Below are 23,453 nucleotides of genomic sequence, written 5' to 3'. Positions count from 1 at the left end.
CCCTAGCAAGATAAAAAGAGCTGGTCCGATGCCAGGAAGGCAGCAGCACCTTTAGCAGATGCCTTGGCCTGGTTCTCTGGCCTCCAGTGCTTTCTTCACTGGGCAGATACATAAAACGAGGACTTGGCTGTTCCTAAAAGGTGGCCGTCACTCTTTGCAAAGCCGGCCACCCCCCTAAGCCCTCCACAAACCCCAAGCAGCCTCACCTGTTGAAGTTCAAATGGAGATGCAAATCTCTGGGTCACCGACTGGATGAGGCTGGAGAAAGAGAAGGAGCTTCCCCCAAACCTAGACCGGAAGATGGGCAGATGAGTGGCTGGTCTCCCGTCACCCAGCCCGGGGTGGGGGTGGGGGTTCACACTCACTGCTGGAAGAGGGTCCTCCAGTTCATGCGCACAAAATCCCAGGCCAGAGGCTGCCCCACCACATTGCTGGCAATGCCGTTGATGGTGGACGTGGCATCCTGGCGGCGGATCAAGGTGGAGTCCAGGGTATACTGAAGGTACCTGCGAGGGATAAATGGGTAGATCCAGCTAGCCCCCTCCTCAAACAGCTGCAGTCGAGGCTTCCTTCTTTTCATGCAATTGTACAATTGTACGGCTGGACAGGGCCACAAGGATCTTCTGACCCAACCGCCTGCTCGATGCAGGAAGAACATCCCTGAGAGGTGGCTGCCCAGCCTCTTCCCAAAATCCTCCAGAGATGTAAAAGGCCCACCTCCAAAGGGAGACTCTACCGCTGCTGGGCAGCTGTTCCAGGGTGAAATCTAATTTTTTTTTGCTACCGGTTCTGTGGGCGTGGCTATGTGACTGGGGATCATAAGACAGAAACTCACTAGCAACGTCCTGCTGGAGCAGGATTGGACTAGATGACCTCCAGGTCCCTTCCAACCCTGGATTGTCCTCTGAAGCTGCCTCTAGTGCCAGGTTTGTATTCCTTCCTTCCTCTCCTCCTTCCTTCACTGCCTCCTTTCGCTCTCTCTCAAAAATGAAACCCCCCCACACCCCGTTTTTCTTCCCTGAAGCCTTCTTACTTCACCTTCTAACGGGATTCTCTCCATCTTCCAATTTTGCGCAAATACAATTCTTGCTGCTGTTATGACATGTATAATTAAATATATTATTTTTTACTATATCTCTCTGACAAAATACTCAATAAGAAAAGCTCTGGCTTAAATTCTATAAATTTTTGTAACATTTCCTTTAACCATGTCTGCATTCTAAACCAATATTTTTTTGCTTCTATACATGTCCACCACATGTGATATGATCTCTTTACCTATAAAGAACTCCTTTGTATGGAAAAGGGGGAATTACAATTAAAATCCAGAGAAAAGATGGGGGAAAGAAGGAAAAAATTATACATGGTTTCAATATGGACAATTACAAGCTAGATGGAAATTAGATAAAAAAATAGGTATTAAGCAAACTCAGGATAATTTGTTAAAACAAATGAGAGATCAAGGCCAACAGCATATTAAGAGGTTGTATAATGTATTAGTAGAAATAGACTCAGAGACTGAACTGGTTAAGGATTGTATGATTAAGTGGGCACAAAATTTTCAGCAATCAATAATGTTGGAAACTTGGGAAAGAATTTGGGTGAGGAATGTTAAATTTACACAAGCGCAAAATATGAGAGAAAATTTTTATAAGATGTTTTATAGATGGCATTTAGACCCCAAAAAGTTGTCATGTATGTATCCTAATGTACAGGCTAAATGTTGGAGATGCGATTGTGAAGATGCCACTTATTACCATATATGGTGGACTTGTAAAAAGTTAAAGCATTTTGGATTAAAGTATGGTGGATCATGCAGAATATTTTGAAAAAGAAGATTAAGTTTACTCCACAGTTCTTTCTACTAGGAATAATTATGGATTGTACAGCTATAGAGACTAAATTGATTTTGAACTTAATAACAGCCGCGAGACTTTTGATTGCTCAATATTGGAAGAAAGAAGAATTACCTACAATTGAAGAATGGACACTCAAAGTATCAAATCTGGCAGAAATGGCAAAATTTCTGCTTACTTGAAAGACTATACACAAGAAAAATATATTTTAGAATGGAAAATGTGGATTGATTATATTCAAAATAAGTATCAGATAAAAAAATATCGAATAGCATATGAGTAAATTTAGGAAATATTTTGTATTAGATATATTTCTGAAGGAGAGGGGAATTGAGAGTGTGATTATGTGTGGAGTGACTAGAGATTATAATTTAGGAATTATTTTGGATTATGATTGTTAGTTTTGATACCCTGCATTTTGTTCTGGGAAGTCGGGGTGGGGGTGGGGGTAAGGGGAGGGAATTGGGGGTTGAGGTAGAGGATGGAGTGATGGTAATTGTACAGGGATTATTGAAGATGTATAAATATAATTAATGTAGGGTCGGGTCTGCCCAGTTACCATTTTAGAACGGTGGGGAGGGAGAAAAGAGGAGAGAGTAGGAGGTAGGAAAGAGGAGAAGAGGAAGGAAGAGGGGTAGAAGAGGGAGAAGGAAGGTATAGGGTGGAAAGAGGAGAGGATGTAGATAAGAGAAGGAGAGGAAGGTCTGGAAAGTAGAAGAAGGTGGAAGAGTGTTAAAAAGGGTGGTGGTGACTGGACCAACTAATTGTATATAACTGTACATTGGATGAGCTGTTTGATATGATTGTAAAAATAAAACTTTTTTATGAAAAAAAGAAAGAAAGAAAAGCTCTGGCTTAAATTCTATAAATTTTTGTAACATTTCCTTTAACCATGTCTGCATTCTAAACCAATTTTTTTTGCTTCTATACATGTCCACCACATATGATATGATCTCGGCAAACATTTTTGCTATCCTTTCTGGTGGCATTATATAAGTTTATATGAGAGCCGGGGTCGTCTGTGGGATGCCTGAACTGTGCAGTGCTATCTCCCCACTCGTCTCTGGCCATCGGATGAAGCCCCGTGAGCTGCCACCCCACTGCCCTGGGCAGAGATCAGCTCACCTCTGAAGGATCCAGGGGGTCTGGCTGCAGGTCAGGGCCCCGCGCAGCTTGTCAGCCTCTGAGATCACCTGGGCCTGCTGAAACATCTTCCAGGCAAAGTCCCAGGCCTCCAGGCCGCCTGTGCTGATGGCGCTGCAGTAGATGGCGGAGCGCAGATTGGGCGGGATCCTGAAAGTGAGACCATCACTGAGAGGCTCCACGGGCAGAGTGGGGGAAGACGGGAGAAACTGGAGCAGGTGAAGGAAGAGTTTTAACTAGGAATGAGGTCCAGCAGGTCTAAAGTGCTGTCTGGGGAAAATGGGGTGAGGTTTTGCGTAATGGGCAGGATGTATGGATCCCTGCCATTACCCGCCCCCAAGATGGCTGCAGCCGAGGACTATTCTTTTGGTCTAAAAGAACCAGCAGAGAGAGAAGCAGCTGTACCAGAGGCTAAAAGTGCCCTACTCAGAAAAGCCCTCTGCATTGCCAAAAGCAGTTTGCTGGACAGGTGTGTATGTGTGTGTGTGTGTGTGACTGTCCTCCTAACCAAGAAAACTCTGTGGCCGATGCCTTTCAAGATCAGTTTGTCCTCCTTGCAAAAGCAGGGGAGGGAGGGAGGGAGGGAGGGAGGGAGGATTTGCTGGGAGGGGAGGCCATTTTTTTTTGCCCATCCCAAATCCACACCATCCTGGAAATTAAAAACTCCCATCTTCAGCTCAGCCGTAGCCCAGGAGTGATGCTTTCCTGGTATTGGTATTTAAGTGGCATTTTCTTCCCTTGTGTGCTGCCCAGAATCCCTTTTGGGAGGACGAAGCTTCATTCATCATCTTCAGGCTGGTGTTATCAGCTTCGTGCTTCTAGGAGCAATGTGTGATCACAGCTTTTCTTCCTTTTAACTGCTAGTGGGGGTTTGAACTGCTAGTGGGGGTTTGCTAGTGGGGTTTGAACTGATTGGTTGGGGTTTGGCTGTGCTCTGATTGGATGGTATGTTCTGTTTGGGGGCTTGGTTGTGTTCAGGTTAGTCTGAGTTACACGGGGATTTGAGTTGGTGAGCTGCATTGCTGCAACTCAAATTCCCGTGCAACTCAGACTAACCTGAACACAACCAAGCCCCCCCTCCAAACAGAACACCCCCCCCATCCAATCAGAGCACAGCCAAACCCCCAACCAATCAGTTCAAACCCCCACTAGCAGTTAAAAGGAAGAAACAGCTGCGATCACACATTGCTCTAGAAGCTGACTGATACAACCTGAAGATGATGAATGAGACTTCATCGAAACATTGCCAAGACACTTCCAATTTTACGCGGGAGAAAACCTGAATAACTAAAGACCTACATACAAACACTCGTGAAAACCTCAGAAAACAAATATATATGTATATGTATAAATATACATATATATATATATATATATATATATATATATATATATATATATATATATATATATATATATATACCGTATATACTCGAATATAAGCCGATCCGAGTATAAGCCGAGGTCCCCCATTTTTCCCCCAAAACTGGGGTAAACTGGGGACTCAGTATAAGCCGAGGGTGGAAATGAGGCACCTACGGTTGAAACCCTCCTCCTCAGCTGAGAAGGCTGGCGGCTCCCCGCCCGCCCTCTCACTGCACCGGCAGGGCTTCCGTCCGGTAAAATGTGAAAAAGAAAGAAAAAAACTCAGTATAAGCCGTATATACTCGAGTATAAGCCGAGGTCCCCAATTTTACCCCAAAACTGGGGTAAACTGGGGACTCAGTATAAGCCGTATAGACCCGAGTATAAGCCGAGGGGAAGTTTTTCAGCACAAAAAACGTGCTGAAAAACTCGGCTTATACTCGAGTATATACGGTATATATGTTTTCTGAGGTTTTCACAGGTGTTTGTATGTAGATCTTTGGTTATTCGGGTTTTCTCCCGCGTAAAATTGGAAGTGTCTTGGCGACGTTTCGACGAAGTCTCATTCGTCATCTTCAGGCTTCAGCTTCGTGCTTATGTATATATGTATATATGTATATATATATTTGTTTGTTTTCTGATGGTGGAACCAAAGACCTGTGTGTGTGTGTGTGTGTGTGTGTGTGTGTGTGTGTGTGTGTGTGTGTAATGAATAAATAACTAAATATGAAAGTTGTTAGGCTCGGTCCTCTGAGTGCAGTGCAAAATGTGAGGACAACCAAATGTTTTATTGTGAATATAGAAATCCCTTGACTTCCAAGAATTTGGTCAAGTGGACTTTGGATGGACTTTGGACAAAGGCTAGCTGGACATTTTGGGGTTCACCCATAAAACCCCCTTGCCTGAGCTCAAATATGTCCCACTTAAGCCTTGATTGGGGAGAGATTTCACAGTGGTGCCTCCATCCAAGGGCCAACCTACTGCTAAACAAAGATGACCCAGGAAGCGATGGAAGGAAATCTCCTGTGCAGGCCTTCAGGGTCTGCTTTCGCCTGCCACCCCCCCCACTCCACCCCACCCCATCTGACCACGGGGCTCTCCGCCTTCCTGACTTTGGCTACCAAGAGAACGAACTTTCCTCAGGTGGGGGAGGGAGTGACTCTGCAAACCCCAAAGAGGGTATTTTCTGTCCCGGATGTGGAGGGGGGGGCTGCTCTCTGGCCCAGGAAAACAGAGCTTGAAAAACCTGACCCATCTCTTCTCCTGACACCTTTTTCTGCACCGCTCCCTGTGGAAAGCCCCTCCCTGGCCCTGCCTCCTACTCCTCCAAGCAGCCGTCCCAACCTCCAAGGAGCCCCGACAAATGCCACCTGGGCTGGGGGAAAAGAATGGGGAGGGCGTCAGATTGGAACCCCTCGCAGACCAACAGCCCCAGAGAGGCAGGCATCGGGCGATGGGAGTGCTGAGTGGCAACCATTGCAGTATTTTGGATGCCCAGCCCCCTTTGCAGGGGGTTGCCGTCATGCTGGGGCATCGCTGCCCTCTCAGAAATCCACCCCTCAGGCCCCAGGCTGATGGGAGAACATCCCTCACCTGGCCTTCTTTCTGTCAAGGCAGCTGGGTGGGCAGGGACATGTTATTGGGGATGGGGACATCCATGGGGCTGACAGGAGGAGCCGCTAAATCAGGAGTCGCTAAACTTTAGTAACTTTAAGGCTTGTGGACTTCAACTCCCAGAGTTGAAATCCACAAACTTTAAAGTTGCTAAGGTTGGAGATCCCTGCTCTAAATCACTGCTTCCTTTTATTTGTGCATGAAAGATGCACACATGAAATTCCACCTGGATTTAGTGGGCCGCCTTCTTTAGCAGACAGACCCTCCCACTTATTTGTCTGCTGAATCCGGGGATCCCTGAGCGTTCCCAGTAAAGGCAGAGGACACAATGGGCCTGGTGGCTCTTCAGCAAAGAGGCGGGAGGCTAAGCCCTAAGAGCAGGGCAGGGGCCTCTGCTCTGGCCCAGCATCTGAAAAGAAGAGGTGTGCAGAAGCACAGGGTCCCTCGTAGAGCTGCCCCTCTTTGGGACCTGGGCAAGCCCAGGGAGTGAAGAGTGGTTAAAGGCCACTGCCTCCCCGAGACTGAGCAGGAGGGACTGGCCTTGCAGAGAAGAGGATGGCCTGCCCAGAAAGCAGCTCCACTCCCACCCACCCCCGCACTAGGCTTCCCCCCCCAACTCCCAGGGCCAGACACTCTCTCACCTGTTGACGCTGGGGTTGTCTTTCCAGGCCTTAAACCAGGAGGAGGCCAGCTCTTTGCACTCAGGGACTCCATTGGAGCAGGCAGTGCGGATGGCCAGGATCTGGTTATACCTGAAAGAGGGAGAGAAGGCCAGGATATGAATTCAAGGGCAGTGACCCCCTCCCCTTTTCTCCTGCCATGCACAACAAGCCCCCCCCCACTTCCTCCTCATCCATGGAGACTCACTGATTCATCAAGCCATCTGGGATTTGGGTCCAGTTGAGAGTGAGGTTCTGAAAGTGGTCAAACAAGGGGGTGACCTGCTTCCGGATGTATTTCTGCAACAGGGAGAGTAAAATCTGACTAGGACCGAAGCTGGAGAGCAGCCCTTTCACCCCCACTCCCACCCCAGGATCCCCTCTGTTGGAAGGGAAGAGAGGGAGGAGCCGAAGGGCCGAGACTGGCTGGAGCTCACACCTGCATCGGCCCGTAGACTTCGCTGCGATCAAACATGAGGCGGAAGTAGTCCAGGTTGTCCAGGGCCGTGTCCCAAGGAAGGTACTCCCTCTCCTGGGCCAGGTAGCGGGTGGTATTCAGGGCAAGGTCGCTGCCCACGTGCTTGGCTCTGAAAGAGCAGCAGAGGGCTGGCTGTGGAGCTGGCCTCCGCTCTGCCTCAATGCTTAGCCCAAAAGAGGGCCATGTGGTGGAAGAGGCGCCCCTGGGTGGGTGCAGCAGCCTCCCAAAGTGGGGGGCCCTGTCAGTCCTGTCCTGGAATGCCCCCCTATCAGATGGCAGCATTTCAGCCCAGGGGGATCCCTTAGGCGGAGTGAGGACGAAAAATCCTTGGAGGTTCAATAGACTCAGAAGGCAATCTGATTGCAATTCTGCTCCCCAGCAGCAGGGGGAGATAAAGGGATTCTCACCTAGCCAGGTTGAAGGCATCATCGATGATCTGAGCACGATTTAGAATGGGGATCTTCTGCAAAAGAACAGAGCAGTCAGAGAAAGGAAAGAGAGTTGGCCAAATCAGGCGGTGGGCAAGAGGAGGATCCTGGAAGCTCACATCCTGCCTCGAGACCATTGCCGGTTGTGTCGGTTGTGTCGGCAGAGTGCTTCCTCCACTGGGAGGCCGTCAGGTGAGACTGTGGAGTTAGAGAGGGCAGCCTCTCATCCACAAATGGAGAACGAGAGCCAAAGCATTCGAAAGACTCTTCTGGAGAAGCTGGCTGGGGATGTTTGGGAGGCAAACAGATGCTGTGGGACCCGAAAGGAGGAATGGCTCAGGGGGGAAAGGTAAGCGCCTCCCTGCTTTCCAACTCTCGGAGCTCTTCCCTTACCCTGGAGGAGCAGCTGTTTCCCCATAGCCATTTCTGGGACAGAGAGGGGAGGCGGCAGTTTGACAGCCTACCTGAAGGTCTTCATTCAGCTGATTCATGAGCCTCTCCCAGTTTTCCAAATCATAGTTTACCCGGAAATAGCCCATGACATTAATATTGAGTAGCAGCCACTGGGCAGGGTCAGCAGAAGTTGAGAAGTTGGCATTTTCAGCTGCAAAAAAGGAAGAGAGGTTGTTCCACTCTACAGCAAGAGCTGCCCTGCTGCTCTTCCAGGGCGACAGGTAAATCTTAGACATTTTGTAGTTTCAAACATACAACACTGATGACTTCTCCCAAATTCCATTTTGAAGATCAGGAGGAAGAGGCCACCAAGCTTCCCCCCAGCAACAAGAGAGGCCATCTCCTCGCCACTGACTGACAGCAGATCAAGCCAGGGCAGGCTAAGTGGGCGCACCCATCTTGGGCCACCTAGCAAAAGCCACCTGGACAGCCTTAAGCAAACTCCATCAAAGCTCCTAACACTTTAAGGATGATTTTGTAACTCCACACAACAACCAAGGCGGTACAAATGAATTATACCTGAAGTGTCTGTGAGCCAGTACATCTCTGCCTCCTTTCCTTTGCTCAGCCAGGAGACCGGAACAATCCAGGTGTAACTGCAGGAAACCGGCTGTCAGTTGAGCAGCTTCTGCCCTCCCTTGTTCCTCCCCTTGCCTCCACCTGGTCCTCTTCATTCTTGGACTGCATGAACCTCGTCTCCCCAACAGCAGCATGTGGCCCCCATCGTCAAGAATTGCACTAGCCAAGAGGATTCCTCCCTCTCGCTGCCTCTGGACAAGGCTCCTTCCAGGCAGAGATCTGACCTCTCCACAGAGGCTCAAAGCTCCTGACTTACTTGAACTCTGAGGGTCGCTCAACGGGACTTTCTGGGTCCAGCAGAAAATGTTTTTGGGTGATGATGCCTCTAGTGGTATTAACTGTGAGAACCGGGAAGCCCATCTGCAAGGTCCAGCGGTCCATTATGGTCTTGACAGTGCCTGGGAGACTCATGTTCTTCTTGTTCACCACCTGTCCCAGAAGCATCAAAAAGACTCAACTTGAGAAGGTGGCTCCTGGCTCTGGTATTTCGAAATGCCTAATCTCAAGACTTGGACTTCCTGGCAGGAAATGCATCCCAGGAAGCCTGAAGTTGATTGAGGCCACCTGCAGACAGTCCCACCAGCCTTTGAAATGTAGCTCCTCTCTCTTCTACCGTGGACCTGTCTCTTCCTCAACTGGGCTGGTTGTTGGCAACATGGGCATAGGCCCACAGAAGGAAAGAGGAGATGGTTCCCACTGAAGTTGGGCAGACACAACAGCCTGCAACTTCAGAGGAACAATCTGAGTAAGATGGAGTACCAAAGGTTGAGAACCAAGGTCACTTGCAAGGCAATTGAACTTCACACTCATCACGTGCTTGGGACCTAGTGCTCCTGTTACTTTTAGCGTGAACTTTGCACTATAGCCTTCAAAAGAAAGCAGTGTAAGGCAGTAGGACTAAGAAGAGAGCCAGATGCCTTCACAGCTGTGTTGGCTTCCTGGTGAGTTGGGATGTGTGAATGGGTTGCTAAGAGTAGGACGAGAGAGTGGCTTCAGATAGGGAAAAATGTCCTTACCAGAGGACAAAGGAGGGCATCTTTGGGGTGGTGGTGTCTGGAGATGATTGTCACATGTATGGAAAGGGGAGCTGGGGGTGGGGGGAGGCAAAAGGCCACTCTGGATGTTGCTATTAGCCATAGCTGTCTCCATCCGATCAGTAAAGGCAGAGACTGAGGGGTTGGCTGGCCTGCTCAAGCCCTTGGGGGAGAGGATCCATTTCTAAAGCCTGCTCATAGCACCAACAAAGAAGGGACACATCGGGTAGAAAAACATCCTTCCATCTCTGGGACTCAGAAAAGTCTATGGAAGCAGCTAGAATAGGATTCAAAACTTACCATCTGCAGTTCTTTCCAGAGGTCATCACAAACAGTATTTTCATACTGGTAGGTCTCGAAGTAGGACTGTGGAGAAAGGAGAGTCGGGTGAGCAGAATTCCCAAACTCAGCAGAGCTCCGGGTGCCTTTTCTATGGCGTGTGTGTGCTGGTGGCAATTCCCTCTGCCGCTGGCTGATTTCCCGCTCCCACATTCAGGACAGGGAGGGGCCGGGAGGGGCCCAGCCAGAAGCCACCACAGCGCCCCATCCAGATGTTGGGTGGGGGAGTTATCTAGTAGACAGGGAAGTCAGCAGGCCCAGAACCTGACAGCAGCCACCATGGAGGAAAATCCCACAGGAGAGGGGCTTGCCCACATCAGCTTGGAGGGGGGCACAGAGGTGTCGTATCCCTACAAGTCATCCCTCAAACCCCCGAGTAAGATTTTACACAGGTTGGAGCTGCCTGCCTGTCTCCCTATGGCAGGCAGGTGGGCAGGGGTCAGAGGGACATGGGAAAGCCTCTGTGCTCATCCCACCAAAGCTGAGGAAGTCCAAAGGGCCTCTTGGCTTCCGCTGGTCGTTCACCAGTGTGGCAAGCTGAGGTCTCTCCCGAAAGGGCTGCCTGGAGGTAGCACTGTGGGATCCACCCTTTTACATCACACACACACACCGCCCACAAAACAGCACAGCTATACATGGCACCTTAGGATGTATATGTGTGTGTGTGACAGTTTTAGCTTGTGCCTCAGTCAGGGAGGGGAGGTGAAGGGAGCCCCTTACCTGCAACCCTTCTCTGAAGACCGGCTCGGTGAGGAATTCGGAGAGCATTCGGATCACAGCCGCCCCCTGCAGGGAGAAAAGAAATTGCAATAAGGCAAGCATACACTTCCCCCCCTCCTGCTCAGCCCTCTTTTCTTCCTCCACAGGAGGATCTTGCACAAGAGGGCACTGAAGGGCATGGAGCAGACCTGGTCCCAGACTTTTTGTGGGCAGCGTCTGAGGAAGAATACAGCAAATCCCTCTTTAGTTCTCCAAAGCCCACAGCTGTCAGGAGGCTCAGTAAACAGATACTGAATTCACAGAATCAAGGAAGGGACCTTGGAAGTCTTCTAGTTCAACCCCCCGGGTCAAGCAGGAGACTCAATGCCATTCTGGATAAATGGCTGTCCAGTCTCTTCTTAAAAACCTCCACAACTTCCGGAGGCAAGATTAATTGTTCTCACTGACTTAGTTCTAGGTTGGATCTTCCTTAGTAAGTTTCCTGTCCTACCTTTAGGTGTTTTGGAGAATTGGTCAACCCCTTCCTCTCTGTGACAGCCCCTCAAATATGGGAAGATTGCTATCAATGGGCTCTCTAGTCCTTCTCTTTGTTAGACTAGATATGCCCAGTTTCTGCAGCCATTCATCACACATTTTAGCCTTCAGCCCACTAATCATCTTTGTTGTTCTTCTCTGCACTTTTTCTAGAATCTCAAGATCTTTTTTGTTTCGTGGTGACCAAAACTGGATGCAATATTACAAGTGTGATCTTCCCAAGGCATTATAAAGTGGTATTTTGTATTTTAAAAAATCTATTCTTTACTGATGTTTCAGTTCACGTGATCTTGATTCAATGCAGCCTAGGACTTGATTGGCTTTTTTGGAAGCTGCAGCACATTGCTGGCTCATATTTAAGGGTCCACTAGGAGTCCCAGATGCCTCTCACAGTTACTGCTGTTAAGCCAGGTGCCACCTATTCTGAACCTGTGCATTTGGTTGGTGTCTGTGTATAAAAATCTCATCACTGAATAGCATTTGGTTGTATGGGGCCCAGTGTTCAAGTCTGTCAAGATCCTTCTAAAGTGTTAGCTATCCCCCCCCCCCCCCCAGGCTTGGTGTGATCTGCAAATTTGATGAATTCCTCTTCTAACTCCTCATCTAAATCATTTATGAAGCTATGGAAGAGAACAGGGCCCAAGGCAGAGCCTTGAGGTACCCCACTGTATGCTTCCCTCCACGTAGATGCAATTCCTACATGCTGAATGTGTCAGCCAATCAAGAATCCCTCTGGTGGTGATGCTGTCTATCCACATTTTTCTAGTTTACCAAGAAGTAGGCCTTTTGTCTACTTTGGTCTATTCTGTCAAGGGCCTTACTGAAATCCAAGTGTACTATGTCTGCAGCATTTCACTGGTCCACTAATTTAGTCACTTTGTCAAAGAATGAGATAAGGTTTCTTTGGCATGATCTGTTTTGACAAATCCATGTTGGCTTCTGGTTATAACTTTCCTTGCTTCTAGGTGTTTGTAGAAAGCTGCATTGCCTTTCAAAAGATGGGCAACTTTCATTATATTTCTTGACACAAGCTTACTTTTACCAGCACTCCTGATAGATTGGGCCCTTTGGGAAAGAAATGGATCTTGACTAAGAATCCTGAAGTTCTTACAGAGCAAAACAGGAACTCTTCTGTGATGGTGAAATGTCAAAGCCTTCACTGGCTCGGCTCCTGCTTGAAGGTCCAAGTGATTTTGGAGCAAGAGGGGAGGGGCAGCGCTCCCACTCATACAGCCTGTCCAAGGTCGATCAGGGTTTGTTTGTTTTTTTAAATGTCAGGCCCCCCCCCCAACTTCTTATGACACACACACATGTCCTGCATTGTAGCTTTTCTCCACCTGGTGGCATGCATCTGCAGGTCTTCTTGCTGTGGGATGGATTTTCCTGCTCCTGGCATTATTTGTGTGCATTTGCCTGGAATCCCCTCCAGAGTGAAGGCAGCCCAGCAAAGCTGCTAACAAATCCCTCCTGCTCTAAAAGTCAGGCAAAATTTCAGGAAGCCCCCTCCTCACCTTACTGTAGGAAATGGCATCGAAGACTTCACTGATCTGAGCTGGAGTGTTGACTTCATCTGCAGGGCTGGAGAGCGGGTGTGAGGAAGCCAGGGCATCGATGGCCATCACACGGTATACATCATTTGGCACAATCAGGTCTTTCTGAAAACAAAGGCCTTAAACTCAGTTCTCAAAGCAACCTGACTGGCCCCGAGTCCTTCTTCCACCAAAGACCACAGTGGGCGGCAACCTGATTGCCACCAGTGGGCTTATAGTTGGAAGGGCAGGACATGGAAGTTCCTCCTCCTAGATCTACCACAAGGACCTTGGATCCAGCAGGAAGATCAGGAAAGCCTCTCCAGCAGGATCATCTTTGTCCCAGGAGAAGTCCTTTCTCTCCAGAACCAGGAAAGGCAAGTCTAGATGAGTTTTTTCAGCCTTTCAGAGGCTTGGGCTAGATACACCAAACACTCTCAGCCAAGTCAAAGACCTAGTGCTGCCTTCAGACAACATGCTTACCCTGGGAGAAGAGAAGAGCTAACCAATGCATGAATTTGGCTATTTTGTGATTCAGTGGACGCTGCTAAACCAGGAAATGGGTTAAATGAATGGATTCAGTAATCATGTTACACATTGCATGTAAATTCTGCTTAGTGAAAGAACTGCTGCCCAGGAATCTTGGCGGTGGATGAAATGGGAAACCATTGAAGCCCCTGGATTCTTCCTACATCTGGATTCCCTTTCCAGGACTGGCTGGTTTTCTGCTGCCCAGCTCAGCCCTTCTCCCAACAATTCGGCCTCCCACAGATGCTCCGCTCAATTTGCCTCATTCAGAATGTGCTCGGCTCCTGGCTCCAGGCCCTGGAGGCCTCTTCCCAGAGTTACGGGGGCACCTGTACTCCAGACAGGGCTATCCATTTAGCCAGTCTAGATCGCGCCCTGGCCAACTCTCTCTTCTGCAGGGGGTGGGCATAGCCTAGCCTCCAATTGCACCTTTGGGTTGGTCCAGAGCAGGTTAGTGTGAGTTTAGAAAAAGCCCCTCTCCTACTGCTCCGCTGGCTCAGTGGTGCTCCTGTTGCCTCCCCATCCCCATCCCCATCCCCATCCAGCACTCCACACGGCACTTACAATATTCCATGTGGGCTCAGCTTCATCTGCACCCAAATATTCCACGTAGGACGCAAAGCCCTCGTTTAGCCACAGCTCATTCCACCACTCCAGGGTTACCAGGTTTCCAAACCACTGTTGAGAAGGAGATTAGTCCTGTAAGCACTTTTCCTAGGAGCCCCTGGGTATGTGAGGGTGCCAGGGGTTCAGCCAGAGTGGATTGCCCAGAGGTTCCATTGCATGGCCTCTATGTTGGTAGGGATTCAGTTGCTCCAAAAGTACAATCTAGAAAATACCTGGTGGGCAACTTCATGAGCAATCACTGTCACAATCCGTTCCTTGTTGCCGATGGAAGAGAATACTGGGTCAAATAGTAGGGCACTCTCACGGTATGTAATCAGCCCCCAATTCTCCATTGCTCCAGCGTTGAAATCCGGAAGAGCGACTTGGTCTGGCAAGAGAAGTCCCTGCTAATTGAACCAAAACCACCCCCAGGACTCCCTGTTCAACCTTGATCAAAGCATCTTTTCCCTGATTCAAAGCATCTACTGCTGTGGCCGTGCAAGGGCAGCGGGGAGCTTAAACGCAAGGGACTCACTCACTGAGGTTCTTCTATCTGGTGCTAAGTTGCCAACAGTGCCCAAGACTCTCTGTGAATGCTGAGTGCAAGAATTGGGAGGAAATTAAGCACATGGGGGTGTTGTGGTCCGCCAGCAACCTGCAGAGCTGGTAACGGAGTCGGATAGTGATGAGGCTGGGGAAGACCCAGATGAGGGCTCTGAGTTGGAGGCTGAGGGGGGCCAGGGCTATCAAGGAGTGTGGACTACAGAACCTCCAGAAACTGATAATAGTGAGGCAGAGGAACAGGAGGAGTCTGTTCCTAATGCACGCATGAGTAAGAGCTGCCAGAGCAGCTCAGGCCAAGAGGACGACTCGGGAGTAGGACCAAGAGATGATTGGTCTCTCCCATAAGGCTTAAAACAGATCAGCAATGGTGTTTGGGCTTTGCCGGAAAACAACATTAGTAGCTTCATCTTTATTTTTGTATCGGTGTCTTCTGAACGTTTGCCAGGAAAGGCTTTTGGCAGTTTGCCTAATTGGACCAAGGTTTGTGATAGGACTGAGGAATTTGTGTTGGGAGGAATTTGATTTAATTTAATTGAACTACGCTGAGAATGAAGTAATTCTCAGCTGTTCGAATAAAGTTTGTTTGTTTTTTCACTGACTGAGTTTCCCAGTACCTACTTAGGCCTGGGTCACAACAGGGGGAGGGTCACGCCCACAGGACACCCATCATGACTGAAGGCTACACAGCTCTCCCCACCCCCTGCCCAGAGTCACAACTCCCATCTGTGACTCAGCCCTCCTCACCTACCTAATCTCTTCAGAGGATAAGGCACATTGTACTGCCGCTCGAAGAAGTTGAGAATGGGCCAGGTGACATGTAGGGCGTAGTCCCCCTGGCCTTCCTTGATTGACTTGGGGCGGCCCCAGATCTGGATCTGAAAGAGGAGCCAAAAACGCTCAGGAAAGGCCCCCCTTCCAGGGCAGAGCAACCTAGAGGATGCCCCTGTTGTGGGCAGGGGGTCCCCCGTGAGAGCAGGCCTACCAGGATGTCATTCTGGATAGCAGACACATTCTCAAACTCGCTGACAATAAAAGCAAGCAAGTAGGTAGACATCTTAAGGGTGGGTTCAAATTCAGTCCGGGTCCAGGTTGTTCCATTTGACATTGTTACTTCCTCAGTCTCTGGAAGAAGAGGCAGAGAGGAAAAAGGGTGAGCTCAGCCCCCTTGCCTAGCCCCCCTCCCCAGGAGGAAGGGGTTCTGCCTCCCCAAGCACCAGTTCCCAAAGGAGGGGGCCCTTCCCTTTCGGCCCTTTGGCCTGGTTGTCCTTTTAGACGGAAGGCCTCCAACCCCTTTTCACTCACTCGCAGAGTCCACTGACAGGCCTGGGTAGCTCAGAGGGAGGGATCGACATGCCCTGTGTAAAAGCAGAGCAATCCTCCCCTTTGGAGGCAGAGGGGGGATTTTCCCCACCATCAAATGCAGCAAAAACCATGGGAAGGGAAAAAAGCGAGAGTCAAAATGAAAATAATGCAAGATACACAGGAAAGAGGAGGATTAAAAATGCCTAATTTAAAACTGTATTATGAAGCAGTTGTTCTTTCTGTAATAAGTGATTGGTTTAATTTGACGGAGGAAAGGATTTTGAATATAGAAAGTTATGATTTATTATATGGTTGGCATGCATATTTATTGTATGATAAGAAAGTAGATAAAGCTTTTAAGAATCATGTGTTGAGAATTTCTCTTCTGCGTGTCTGGAAAAAATATTATTATAAGTTAAATTATAAAATTCCTATTTGGGCAAGTCCTCGGCACGCAGTAGAGAACATAAATATAGAACAGGAACAAGAAATGATTACTTATAAAGATCTTTTACATAATGAAAGGGGAAATTTACAACTAAAATCTTTGGAGACATTAAAAGAAGAAGGGAGGAATTATACTTGGTTTCAATATGGACAGTTAAAGGCTAGATGGAAAGAAGATCAGAAAATTGGTGTTATTCAAAATGAAGAAAATTTGGTTAAACAAATTAGAAATCAAACCCAGGGGCATATAACGAGATTGTATAATGTGTTGATAGAAATAGATTCTGAAAGAGATTTAATAAAGGATTGTATGATAAAATGGGCACAGAATATTCAGGAACCAATAATGTTGGAAACATGGGAAAAAATTTGGATTAGAAATGTTAAATTTACGCAAGCGCAGAATTTAAGGGAAAATTTTTATAAGATGTTTTATAGATGGCATTTAGATCCTAAGAAATTATCATGTATGTATCCAGATATGCAAGTGAAATGTTGGAGATGTAATTGTGATGATGCTACATATTTTCATGTATGGTGGACTTGTAAGAAAATTAAGTCTTTCTGGATAAGAATTTGGTGGATTATGCAGAATGTTCTGAAGAAGAAGATAAAGTTCCCACCACAATTTTTCCTTTTGGGAATAACAACAGACTGTACAGTGATTGAGACTAAATTGATTTTGAACTTAATAACAGCAGCAAGACTGTTGATTGGACAATATTGGAAGAAAAAAGAATTACCCACAATAGAAGAATGGATATTGAAAGTTTCCAATTTGGCTGAGATGGCTAAAATCTCAGCCTTCTTGAAAGACAGTACTCAAGAAAAATATTTAAATGAATGGAAGAATTGGATTGATTATATTCAAAATAGATATCAGATTAAGAAATTTCAGATTGCCTTTGAATGAAGGATGTTGTTTTTGATTTTAATGGAAGAAGTCAGGTTATGTGAGAGAGAAGGATTATAATTGTGTTAGATTTTAAAAATTTAATGTATGACTGTTTAATGAACTATACCTTGTGTTTGCTCCGGGAAGTCCGGGGGGGGAGGGGGGTTTAGGAGGGAGGGGGAAGGAGGGGGAAGGGGGAGGGGAGGGGAAAAATTTAATTGTTGTTGTAAAACCTTTTCAATAAAAAAAAAGCAGCAAAAACCTTGCATTGCTGCCTTTGTCCCACAGACTTTCTACAATGGGGGGGGCACCTTTGAGCCAACAGAGCCTTGAAAGGTTGCGGGTGTGTTGTTGTCACTCTGACCCAGGGCCAGAGGGGGCAAATTACCTGTTTAAAGTGATGGTCATCACGAATATGGGTGGCACCCTCCCCCCTCTCAGATCCTTCCCTTTTCCCACTTCCTTTTGCCTTGGGGAGCACAAGCGGGTGGGCCCACCTCCTACCAGCCTCATCTCAGCCCTAGGAGCCCCCCCACAACATCTTCCATGGCAGCAGCAGATTTTGTCGCCACCCAACCACTGCTAAAGCTTGGCCTTAAGGAGTCTCTCCCCATTTCTAATGGCCCCAGAATCTTCTTTCCACATCCTCAGACACACCCTAAAATCACCCTCATCCTGCTAAGTCAGTCATTCGGCACCTTCTCCCCAGCCCCATTCCTGCCCCCCTTGGCTTTGGTTCAGCCTCCGGTTTCCACCTAGACTAGAGGGAAGTTTTGCCAGCCTCTTAGAGGAGCCCAGGTGGCAGCCAAGAGCAAGAGCACCTCCCCACTGCCCAGGGGAAGCCCTTTCTTCTGCCCCCCACCCACCCAATTAGGCACTTACTTTTAACAGGCATGTTGGAGAGTGCCTTATATTTAGGCAAGTGAATCAGCGTGATGGAGAAGTTGGCCTTCATGGCAGGCTCATCAAAGCAAGGAAAAGCTTTGCGGGCATCAGCAGCCTGCATCTGGGTTGTAGCCACCAGCCTGGAGAAAGACAGACCCCAGATGGTCAGTCAAGATGCCCAGAAATCTTTTAGTTAATCAGCCCTGCTCTTTCTGCTTGAGCTGGGGCCTCTCAAGGGGGCATATATACGACCACAAGAGAAGATCTGTTTGGGGAACAAAGGCTTCCCAGTCCAGGTGGGGGACAGGCAGAGGCATGGTGGCACTAAGGAGGATTCGCTGCTTCATGTGGAGTGGCTGAGAAGTTCTAAGTTCCCTTTGTCTCATTACTATTCCTCAGAAACAACATTTCCTGAGACACAAGTGGGGGAGTGACTCAGTTCACGATGGGTCTGCTCAGGGGGCATCTGCTTCTTCCTAGGAAGATGCAGCTTGGCCTCCACTCCCAATCCCCGCCCAAGCCCCAAAAACTGCAGCAGCTACCATGTTGTAAAACCCATTGATGGAACAGATCTCTGTGGGTCCTCTTCCTGTCCCCATACTTTCCCCCCCCCGCCCACCTCTGGCCCTTCCACATACTTGAGTACCCGTTCTTCCATATATGCACTGCGGTAGAAGCCAGCCAGATCATCTGCCAGTTCCCCAGTGAACTCGGCATACAGCTTATAGGTCTTATCCTGCTGGAGTTTCTCTTTGAGTTTCACCACCAAGTATTCTGTCTTCTCCACTAGCCAAGTTTTTTCAATGGCAGGTGCAACAACATCAACTCCTGTCAGGGATGCAAGGAATGTCTCCTGCAGAGTGTAATTCAGCTTTTTGCTGTGGATGAGTATGAGGTCTGTAGGTTGCTTGCACCGGAACTCCACTGTGCTGTTGCCTTTGAAAATGTAGAAGTCTGGTCTGATCTCTTCCAGAAATGGCTGCAGAGAGATAGTGTAAAATGTGGGCATCAAAGTTTTGGGCAACCGCATGTGGTCCCAAGGCTCCAAAGGCTTGGTTGTGATAGTGCTGTTGGCGCCGGCCGTGGTAGCTCTGGTGGTGCTGGCCATGGTAGCTCTAGTGGTGCTGGCCATGGTAGTTCTGATGGTGCTGGCCATGGTAGCTCTGGTGGTGCTGGCTGTGGTAGCTCTGGTGGTGCTGGCCGTGGTAGCTCTGGTGGCGCCGGCCATGGTAGCTTGGACAGTGCTGGCTATAGTAGCACCAGCTGTGATGGTGCTGCTTGGGCCCTGGTTGGCGAGCGCATTATCTGCCCGCTGCTTCTCCTGGGTGTAGACAACCGAGAGGGCGATGATGGTGGCCACGGCCCCCAGGCCAAGGACAATGCCTACGATCCCCAAAGACTTGCTGATGAAGAATCCTTTGGCCATGGCTGAGGAGAAGCCAGAGAGGGGCTCGCACACAAAGGGATCTGCTAAGACGCTGCAGGTCCTTTATATATGTGTCGCCTCTGGGGATTTATTAGCGTGATGAAACATGTCAATTATTAAGCCAGGAATGGTGGGCAAAGGTCACTTCTGCTCTGTGGCCATCTTCCCTTATCTTGTGAGAGAGTTAATGGAGAACTGGATGCACCTTGATGTGGTTCCTGTGGAGAAAAGCAGCCCCAGTTTCAAAGGACCCCCAGGGCAACAGGGCCCGCTGCCTCCCACCTGCATTTGCACTTGGCCAAGTCCCCCTGAGGGGCAGGCCTGAGATTCAGGAGGAACTGCTGGCCCTGCAAGTACAGGACGGACTTGAGATTCAAGCCCAGCCAGTACACCCACTACTGGGGTGTAGACCTAATACCTAGAATTTGCCAGCCCAGCCTCTGGAGGTCCGCCAAGACCCTTTTGTCACCCTTCTCATTATTATTTTCATTTGCTTAAAAAGTAGATGGCTTTTTCTTGAAAATATTGTATTTATGTTAATAAATCAGTGGTTCTCAACATTTTCTTCACCATGGAGCCCCCTTTAAATACCTTTTGTGGCCACAGATGATGGCCATGGGCCCCAAGACTTAATTCAAGATTTAAATAATTACATTTCTTCAAGCCTTTGCAGACCCCCTGTGATGATATTGTGGACCCCCCCTAGGGGCCCGCAGACCATAGGTCGAGAACCACTGGTTTACATGATTCAATAAATAAACTTAGCACTAGCACTTAGACTTATATACCGCTTTACAGTCCACTCTAAGCAGTTTACAGAGTCAGCCTCTTGTCCTCAGCAATCTGAGTCCTCCTTTTAGCCACCTCGGAAGGATGGAAGGCTGAGTCAACCTTGAGCCCCATCAGGATTGAACGCTTGGCAGTGGGCACAGTCAGCCTACAACACTGCTTTCTAACCACTGTGCCACCATGGCTCATTCTATGAACGCATCATTTTTTAAAATATTGTAAATATCAATAAATATAACTTCTACAAACAAATGCTCTTTTGGGGTCTTCAACAATTTTTAAAAGTGAGAAGGGGTCTTGCAAGTGGAACATTTAAAAAATATTTCCCTAGAGCGGGGGTCTGCAAACTTGGCTCTTTTAAGATTTGTGGACTTCAACTCCCAGAGTTCTTCAGCCAGCTTTGCTGAGGAGCTTTGCTGGCTGAGGAACTCTGGGAGTTGAAGCCCACAAGTCTTAAAAGAGCCAAGTTTGCAGACCCCTGCCCTAGGGTAACATCTCAGTTGTAAAGTTAGAAACAATTAGCATTTCTGTTCCACCTGTCAACCCCTGAAGCTGACCTGACCTTTACTATCGGTTTGCAATGGGACTGTGTGTGCGCGCTTCTGCGCATGTGCAGAAATTTCCTAATGACATCCGGGTCAGTGGGTGGAGCCTCCCACCAGTTTTACTACCAGTTCTTGTGAATCAGTCCAAACTGGGGGCAACTCACCACTGGGCCGGGCCATATTGGAGCTTCAGCATTGCCACACTGGAGCTGAGGGAAAGGGAGGGAGGATTAGAGATCGTGGGGGTTGTGTAGCCAAAATAAAATACTTTCTCTTGAGAACCAAGGACGTTCTCACACCTGGACCATGGAAGGAGCAGAGAGGTCACCAGGCAACCAGGCAATATCTTGATTGGACCATGACTAACTATTTGGGGTTGTGGGAAAACTTTCTCTGTTAATTAGGTGAAAACTGTGAGAACCTTCAGAGTCGGTTTTCACCAGATTTGTGACAATATGATATCTCCAATAAAGTTATTCTTTGAGGAATTCACCTGCCTCAGAGTTTTGCTTGCTATAGGACTATTACTTGGAACCCTGAGACCACCCTTTAAATGGGAGATTTCCCACCTGCTCATACATAGTGTACAAGTGTGCCACATCTGATATGGGTTGGAGGCTGGAGATCCAGGCCAGACAGTCCCTGGGTTGAGGAAGGAAATCTTCTGCTAGCTGGCTTGTTCCATTGTGTAACATCTGTCAAATGACTTCCGGCGGCTGCATTTACCTTCTGCACGGGCCGTTCCCCCTGCTGAGCTGAGGTGCCCTCCACCCTCCTGCCAACTGATTACTGCTGCCAGGATTGTCTCTAGCTACAGTCGCTGCCAAAGGATGCAGAGTGTGGTCAGAAAATCGGGTTGAGCTGCTGGTCTTCAGCTGCAGGAAAATACCAGCTCATCATAGCACAGGAGCAGGAACTGGTAGGATCCGGGTGTCGGACTGCTCATCTCTCTACCAACTCTCCCTATTTGGTCATAATCTATTTATTTAGAAGATTTATATAGCTGTTCAACTCACTCACAATGATTCCAGGTGGTTTACCAAAATAAAAGCCCAAATAGAAAAAACCCCAAACCCCCTTTCCAGTGATAACAATCAAGCAAGTCACTTGATGGCCTCTGAATTCTCCAGGCCATTTGGCAAAGCCAGGTCTTCAAGGCCTTTCTAAAGAGTGTCAAGGTGGAAGCCAATTTTATCTCCGCAGAGATGATGTTCCAAAAGAGGGAGCCAGCACAGAAAAGGCCCCTCTTCTGGGTCCCACCAGAAGGACCTCCATACAAGAGGAGATCCTAACATACTCTGCCTCTCTGCTATGATGGGTGGGGTAGGCATAACTGGGAAAAGATGGGAAAACATCTTCAAATAACCTGGCTCCAAGCCAATCTAAGTTGAATAAAGTTTAAAAATAGTCACGGCCACTAAGGCAGACAAGCAGCTCAAAGCAGGGCGGAGCGCTGGTCCTGTCGTTTGAGGCTAATACCTATTTCAGTTTGTTGCACCTTTTCTCTGGGCCTTTCTCACATCCTCCTAATGGTGGCACAAACATGCCCTGGCACTTGCTGTTTTGCATGCTGTATCCTCATACCCTTGCCTCTAACTCATCCCCAACCCGGCCACGGCAGCTCTATCCATTCCCAAGCTCTTCTGTCACAGCCTTCTCTGAAGCAGAAGAGAGCTGGCAGATTCTTTCTGGACTGAATCAGACCATCACAGAAGTCTGGAGATGGAAAGGACACAAGGCCAACCTTCGTAAACTGATCTCGAGAAGCAAATCCACCATTCACAAGAGATAAACAAGCTCCTCTGGAGAGGGGCTACTCACTGCCTCCATGGGCAGACTGTTCCAATCTTGTACAGATCTTGCCCCAGAAAGTTTTTCTTACAATAAAATGAAATACTTGCAATGTATACTCATTTTTTTCTTTCCTAATTTCTGTGAATGTGAAAAACAGTTAACATATCTTGGCAATCAGATCTTTGCTCAGTCTTCATTTCTCTCGAATATCCCTGGTTCCAACCAGCCTGTCTTCATAAACATGTTCACAGGTCTCCATATCAGCTGCTGATATGCTCATATTCAGCTGGTTATTAATAACTATAAGTCCTGCTTCAATCTGAGGCTTCCAAGTCATTAATCTCCCATTTTAATTTCTACATCTTTTCCTCCATAAATACAATAAACTTAGACTTTTCCCTATTAAAATACACCTTCTTTTTGTAATCTGTTTTCCAACTTGTCCTGATTACACTGCAAACCAGCTCAGATGTTATGTCATCTACAAAGCTAGTAAGCAGCCCATCAAGTCCATTATTAGATCATTAATAAACATGTTGCGTAAGAGAAATCCCCGTGAAAACTTACAAATTACCACTTTCCAACTTAATGTCACTCTCTGAATGTGGTTACCCAACCAGTTGTGGACTCACCTTACTGTAGTGCCACCCTTTAATAGTCTGGCAATGAGAATGTTTGGGTAACTTGTCAAAGGTAGATTATAACCAAAGCATTCCTCTTGTCCACCAGTGAACCTGTCAAAAAAAACGAAGATAAGATTTGATTCGCCTGTCCTGGTTTTTTTAGAAAATCATGTTGACTCTTGGCACTCAGCACTGCTTTGAGATGCTGATTAAGTGCCTGCTTTAATACCAGCAATCACTTCTTTCCCTGGTGAGAAATCTCTAGGATTCTCCAGCTCAGTGGCTTCTCCCCAATTCTACAGACACACATACACACAC

General features: G+C 47.9%; 1 protein-coding gene across 4 annotated transcripts in view; it reads right to left on the bottom strand.

Annotated features, from left to right (window-relative positions):
* ANPEP (alanyl aminopeptidase, membrane) overlaps positions 1 to 23,453 on the bottom strand; it is a 40,743-nt gene that overhangs the window by 576 nt on the left and 16,714 nt on the right. For all 4 annotated transcript variants that reach the window (XM_058156715.1, XM_058156714.1, XM_058156713.1 and 1 more), the window contains 20 exons: positions 23,145 to 23,246; positions 18,597 to 19,602; positions 17,956 to 18,098; positions 15,412 to 15,551; positions 15,178 to 15,304; positions 14,099 to 14,253; positions 13,824 to 13,937; positions 12,714 to 12,857; positions 10,669 to 10,734; positions 9,910 to 9,975; positions 8,832 to 9,004; positions 8,516 to 8,592; positions 8,008 to 8,147; positions 7,523 to 7,578; positions 7,077 to 7,224; positions 6,846 to 6,937; positions 6,620 to 6,730; positions 2,982 to 3,149; positions 366 to 506; positions 207 to 288 (listed from right to left, as the gene is read on the bottom strand). In XM_058156715.1, coding sequence (XP_058012698.1) covers positions 207 to 288; positions 366 to 506; positions 2,982 to 3,149; positions 6,620 to 6,730; positions 6,846 to 6,937; positions 7,077 to 7,224; positions 7,523 to 7,578; positions 8,008 to 8,147; positions 8,516 to 8,592; positions 8,832 to 9,004; positions 9,910 to 9,975; positions 10,669 to 10,734; positions 12,714 to 12,857; positions 13,824 to 13,937; positions 14,099 to 14,253; positions 15,178 to 15,304; positions 15,412 to 15,551; positions 17,956 to 18,098; positions 18,597 to 19,384 — 2,931 coding nt within the window. In that variant the 5' untranslated portion in view covers positions 19,385 to 19,602; positions 23,145 to 23,246. The remainder of the gene's footprint in view (positions 1 to 206; positions 289 to 365; positions 507 to 2,981; positions 3,150 to 6,619; positions 6,731 to 6,845; positions 6,938 to 7,076; positions 7,225 to 7,522; positions 7,579 to 8,007; positions 8,148 to 8,515; positions 8,593 to 8,831; positions 9,005 to 9,909; positions 9,976 to 10,668; positions 10,735 to 12,713; positions 12,858 to 13,823; positions 13,938 to 14,098; positions 14,254 to 15,177; positions 15,305 to 15,411; positions 15,552 to 17,955; positions 18,099 to 18,596; positions 19,603 to 23,144; positions 23,247 to 23,453) is intronic.

This window comes from Ahaetulla prasina, chromosome 13 (genome assembly GCF_028640845.1).
Source record: "Ahaetulla prasina isolate Xishuangbanna chromosome 13, ASM2864084v1, whole genome shotgun sequence".
Classification (NCBI taxonomy): domain Eukaryota; kingdom Metazoa; phylum Chordata; class Lepidosauria; order Squamata; family Colubridae; genus Ahaetulla; species Ahaetulla prasina.
This window is presented reverse-complemented; position numbering and strand designations above follow the sequence as displayed.